Source organism: Lissotriton helveticus, chromosome 5_1 (genome assembly GCF_964261635.1).
Source record: "Lissotriton helveticus chromosome 5_1, aLisHel1.1, whole genome shotgun sequence".
Lineage (NCBI taxonomy): Eukaryota > Metazoa > Chordata > Amphibia > Caudata > Salamandridae > Lissotriton > Lissotriton helveticus.
The window spans coordinates 1,234,205,412-1,234,211,559 of NC_136065.1; the positions used below are offsets into that span (position 1 = coordinate 1,234,205,412).

The window sequence follows — 6,148 nt, forward strand, 5'->3', positions numbered from 1 at the left end:
AAACTCCAACGCATCCAAAACGCTTCAGCCAGACTCATACTGGACATCCCCCGCCAAGCTCACATTTCCGGCCACCTGAAAGACCTCCACTGGCTCCCCGTCAACAAGAGAATAACGTTCCGTCTCCTCACCCACGCACACAAAGCCCTCTACGACCTAGGACCCGAATGCCTCAACACGCGCCTGTCCTTTTACACCCCCACCCGCCAATTACGATCATCCAATCAAGCCCTCGCCGCAATCCCGCGCATCCATAGATCCACCATGGGGGGAAGATCCTTCTCCTAGTTAGCGGCCAAAACTTGGAACTCTCTCCCCACCCACCTCCGCCTTACAGAGAATCACCTCTCCTTCAGAAAGCAACTTAAAACTTGGATATTCGATAAGTAAAGCACCCCCCCTCCCTCAAGCGCCTTGAGACCCTCTGGGTGAGTAGCGCGCTATACAATTTCCGAACTTGAACTTGAACTTGAACATTGTCTTAATGACCGTATGGAATACAACTGTTATCTATAAGAATTCCTTTCCTTTGTCCGTACTGTGGCGCCGTTTTGATAAAATGTTATGTTATTTAATTTCATGTCATCCAACATGTTTTGATTTCTCTTCTCCCTTTTTGACTTGTAGCACCATTCTTTGCATCTTTGAAATTAAATTCACGATGTTTGAAATTGCTATTGTATACTTTGAAAGCTACATGTATTATGTTCGTTCGTATAACTTTATTGATCTAATTTAATATTTTGACTTGCAGGTCGTTATTTTGGATACAGTCTTTCACACCATTAACTCAAGAACACTGCATGTACCCGTTCATTACACACCATTGTTTATTTTTATGCCTCACGCACAGTTAGGTGTCTTAGCGACTGCATATATGGCCGCCTAGTACATCCGGGTTAAATCAGCTTAACTTCCGGTTCATTTATGGTTAGGCGAAAGCCGAGAATTGCGGTAAGCCCCGCTTGTTAATTGTGAATATTTTCTTGTACGTTTATGCATGTTAGCACACTTTTTTTAAAAACCTTTCTAACAGCACGAGATTCAAACGCACGTCGTCATCTATTTAGTATTCACCTTTGTTCACGGACCGGTTGCGCAGATAATACTCGACATCTCACCTGTTCACTAATGCACCGTTTGATTTTCGTTTTTTGATCTCTTAATATGCATTAAGCTTTTGGTTTAAGCACAGGTATTACTCACTAAATTCACATTGATCACATGTAGGAGTGTATGCAAGCAAGTGTTTTTGGTGCCTTGTTCTCTGTAATGGTAAGTGTTAGAATGCTAATTTTCTGTTATGTATATTGTGCTGAGACCCTCACCACGCAAACCTCCCCTACTGTGACACCCCAGGCGCTGGTTGCGAGTCACTGCCCTGGTTAGAAGTGGATCTGCTGCATTTGTTCCCCCACAAAATTGATCCAAAAGACGAACAGGCCGGGGTTCTTGTTTACTTGTGCAGTTGATCCAAATATCTGAGTCAAGAGCAAAGCGAGATATATATGCTTACAGTAGATGGCTCTTTGCTATATGACATTAAAACTAGCCCTATCTTGATTCCCTTAATAGTATCAATGCCGAAAACATGGATTGATTTATGAACAATGAGTGTTAAAAAACATTTAGCCAATGCATATCAGTGATTTATTTCTTCTCTTTTTCAAGTTTTATTTAATCTTGCCTTCCTCAAGAGCTATTTAATCATGCTGTGTTTGGGTATTTGTTTTCCGTGCATACTTTGAGTCATGTCAGGTGTTTATGAGTGGCTTTGATTAAGACGCTCTGACGCTGATTCTGAAGCCAAAGCAAGTGACTGTCAGTAGGTTGGTCTTGTTGCAGAGTACACAGAACAATGGTCATGTATTCCTGTTGCAATTGCAATTCTGTTAAAATGTGTGTGAAGGAGATGCACAGATGAAAAAATATTTACAGGGCAAAAGCAAAAGAAAATATATTGCTTAAATTTAGTGAGTGCAGTGTATGTTTGGAAGGGTTGAAGTGAATGAGATGCGAGGAAGTGCATTCGGGGTAGAGTGAAAAGAGGGTGCTGAATAGGAAAGAGAGGCGGTTGAAGATGTACAGATGGACAAGATGAGCAGAGAACAAGGACATATATATCTAACATAAAGAGCACACAACCATAGGCCAAAACCTCTTCCACGGGCCTCAACAATAGAAATTTCAGAATTGAAACATTTTTAAGGTTAATTATTTATAAGAAATCCTTGTTACTCATTTATATTAAAATGTTTGTTTCCAGTCCAGGGTGGACCTGGCTTGGCTGTTCGTGCTGGATTGTTCCCACAAGGAACAGGGTGAAGACTGATTTGTATATGGCTGGGTCTAAACTGGAGTGGTGTGGTGAGCAAAAGAATGATGGATTTAACCAAGATCCTTGTGATTGGGGGTGAATGTTTGCATTGCCTAACATTCCGTCCATCAATTGTTTCTTTTGCATATGTCACCCTAAGTGGGACGGGTATACCCAGACGTGGGCTGCATGCTCACTACACCACTGGATTCAAGCTAGCCTGGATGATGAAGAGTGACGCCCTGAAACTGATCCCAGGATGCTTGTTTCCAGTCCAGGGAGGACCTGGCTTGGCAGTTTGGGCTGGACTGTTCCCACAAGGAACAGGGTCAAGACTGATTTGCAGATGGCTGGGTCTAAACTGAGGTGGGGTGGTGAGCAAAAGAATGATTGATTTAACCCAGATCCCTGTGACTGAGGGTGAATGTTTTCATTGTACAACATTCTGTCCATCAATTGTTTCTTTGCATATGTCGCCCTAAGTGGTAAGGTTATGCTCAGAAGTGGGTCCCAAGCTCACTACACCACTGGATTGCAGCTAGCCTGGCTGATGAAGTGTGATACCCTGAAACCGGTCCCAGGATGCTTCTTTCCAGTCCAGGGAGGAGATGACTTGGCAGTTCAAGCTGGACTGTTCCCACAAGGAACAGGGTCAAGACTGATTTGAATGTGACTGGGTCTAAAGTGGGGTTGTGTGGTGAGCAAAAGAATGATGGATTTAACCCAGATCCTTGTGACTGGGGGTGAATGTTTGCATTGTCCAACATACCGTCCATCAATTGTTTCGTTTACCCATTTATCTTAGACAGCTAACAACCATTCACAAAGCAAATCGTCCTTACAGGTAATAGATGTAGGTCAGTTGCTGTGCTATACATCTGGATGCAATTACATCTCAGAGGAAATCAAAATACTGGTCGTTTAGCACACTATGAGAATCACAGAAATTTATTTTACATGTTCCCTGTTGGAGAGCCCCCACATTTCTCATCCCACTTAAAGACCTGTCTTTACATATTGCTATATGACTTATTGAAATCCTCCGCTGTGGGTCCTTTGCAAATCCTAGGTAGAGCATTTTCTTTCAAAGTTGATGCTGCATGCAGTGCAAGACACTGGACAAGAAAATACTTTAAAAGGCTGAAGTTGTTGTTTTGTATATTGTGGATATTACAGTAACTAATGATCATATTGATGCAGTAAGACATAGGGCCGTTTTTAATATGTTTAATATTTAAAGACTATATGTTCCCACCACTTAAGAAGCCTTGCTTTATCAAAAAAATATTTTGCTTTAAAATGCACTATTTGCCAATCTCTTTTTCAATTTTTTTCTTTGGAGGAGAACCCAGCCTGAACCCCATGTTTCTCCATTAAGCTTGCTTGTGTTGCTCACTACATAAAAGTCATAGCAAACATTTATGCCTCACCACTTTCAAATGTCACCAGCTGCCACTGATGGGGGTAGTGAGAAAAGATGGTGGTCACATAGGAAGGTCATGAGCAATTGATAAGTGGTGGAGGAGGGGTCAGAGAAAATTGTGAAAAGACTTGATCAAAGTGGAAGAAGAAGAAAGAGGGGAGATTGATGGACAGGGAGGATAATGGCTTACGAGAGGGTGGTGGGAATGGGAGAGACTAGTGAGAGACAGGGGAATGGGAATGAAGAGAAAACATGGCAGTCATTATTTATGGGAGAAAGTTCAATTTTGAGGCACTCAAATGAGCTTTCCCTTTCCACTTTGTTCCCCTTAAGATACATTCCGCTCAAAAAGCTGACTACAAAATGTGGTTGAGAAAGTAGTCATCAAATTACAAGTCCAGTAGTCAACCTTGGAAGATATACTCTTGACACAGTGGTAAGATAGTGGTAGAAAATAGTGGTAATAGTGGTAGAAATAGGCCCTCAATTCATGCCTGGTATGGTTTTGTTGCTCAAGTTTATAATGCTCTTCGCCAATTGTTACCTCGATTATTTAGTTAAAATATGCATAACCCCAATCCTTTGCACATCTCATGTGTGCTCATGTGTATGCACTACATTATCCAGTCCTTAGTGCTGCCAAAGTTTAGAATTTGGAGAGCTACCAGTGAAGAACAGATCCGGTGACAGAGAGCTGCCATGCCTAATTGCACACACTCATGCACCCACAGAAGCACATGCACACACCTTATTCCTTTATATACACAAAAGCATTACCCCATAGGCAGCAGCAATAAAGATGAAGCTGACAGAAGAGGGTGGGTTGGAAAATAGTGGGTGAAGTGGAATAGAATGGTAAGGTGAAGAGAGTAGAATGTGAAACAGAGAGATAGGGAGGAGTCTGTGGCAGGTGGATGGGTGGTGAGAAAATTAAGAATGGTAATAGGGAGAGAAGAAGACAAGTCGGTAAGACACAGGAGGGTGAGCAAGAGGAAGAGGAGGACAACGAAGATAGAAAAGGGCAAGGAAAAGGGTGAGATGGAGAGAGAAGAATGACATAGAGGGAAAAGGGTGAGATGCAAAGAAGGGTGAAGTGGAGTGAGAGTAGGTTGACTCACAGTGAGAGGATAGTGAGGCCAAGAGAGAGTGAAACTAGGATAAAGCAGAAATAGAGGAGGGTGAGAAGAGTTGAGGTGCTGAGGTGGGAGGAGAAATATGAGGTAAAAATGAGTAAGGGTAAGGCACAGCAGAGAAACAGGTGGATAAGTGTGAGGTGAGGAAAGACGAGAGTGAGATTGGAGGATGTAGAGGGTGTGGTGAGTGGGACAGCAGAGTGAAGTCCGGAGGGAGACACAGCGAGAAAGGATCGTGAGGTGCAGATAGCAGAAGAGTTGAAGCCCATAGGTTTAAACCTTTAGAAGTACACATTTAAAACTAGCAGACAGAACCTAGCTGTAGGTATGATGTGCAGCTCTCATTCATTCCTTACAAGACCATCCGGCATGCCAAGAACCAGCTCTCAGTCACCTGGGAGACTCTGGTCCACCCATGCTTCTTCCTGCCCCTCCCAGATCCCAAATCCTGGAGCTGGGGCTGATTCAACAAAGGCATCCTGCAGACATGGACAGTGAGCCCAAGAGATAAAGCATCGGGCGGTGCCAATCACGGGTAAAACAAATCGCGCATATCAGTAACGCGATTTGTTATCGCGATTTGGTATCGCGCATATTCAGTAACATAAATCGATATAATATTGAACGCTCCCCTCATTAATTTGCCTGTAGTACATTACTCAGTGCATTTTAATGCGAAAATCATGCTTTGTAGATCGACCTCATTGAACAGACACAAAAATACTATCGGCTGCCCAGACGTACCTGCCCCGTGTAGGAGGTCCGCACACAAAAGCACACACAGAAGGACACAGGCTCGCTCCATTTTCACCTCAAGTCAAAGTGCAATCTGAGGCGAAAGAGCAATAGCGTACTTTATATGCCCATTTGGAGGCGAGTGGGGGCGGGGGGGGGAGAGAATCAATTCTATTTTTAGTCTGAATCACAGGCCATGAACCTTTCAATGTCTTCTTTTGTGGTATAAGGTAATTGAGTAAACCCTTCACCAGTTTAGCACCTGGGAATGAAAGCCTTTTCAGTAATGTAGTAATGCACACGTTTCCTGTGGTATCTATTTACCATTCTGTCAGGCGGTGAATAGACGGGGAGCTATATTATCCACACACCCCTCTTTACTGAGAGCCCTTTCGTGGTTCTCACGGGTTGACGTATCTTCTACTCCCTGTTTCAGGTGTCATATGTTTCCATTCAAGTTACCTCTGGGGTCACCGCCCTGTGAGACAGAAACGTGGACCCGCTTAGACAGAGAGAAGAAATGTTTCTATTCATATGGCT

At 43.2% G+C, this 6,148-nt stretch overlaps 1 protein-coding gene across 7 annotated transcripts in view; it reads right to left on the reverse strand.

Moving 5' to 3' along the window:
* LOC144755244 (uncharacterized) overlaps positions 1-5,684 on the reverse strand; it is a 305,633-nt gene extending 299,949 nt beyond the window's left edge. For all 7 annotated transcript variants that reach the window (XM_078643985.1, XM_078643983.1, XM_078643981.1 and 4 more), the window contains exon 1: positions 5,618-5,684. In XM_078643985.1, the coding sequence (XP_078500111.1) occupies positions 5,618-5,678 (61 nt within the window). In that variant the 5' untranslated portion in view covers positions 5,679-5,684. The remainder of the gene's footprint in view (positions 1-5,617) is intronic.
* Between the last annotated feature and the right edge of the window lie 464 nt (positions 5,685-6,148).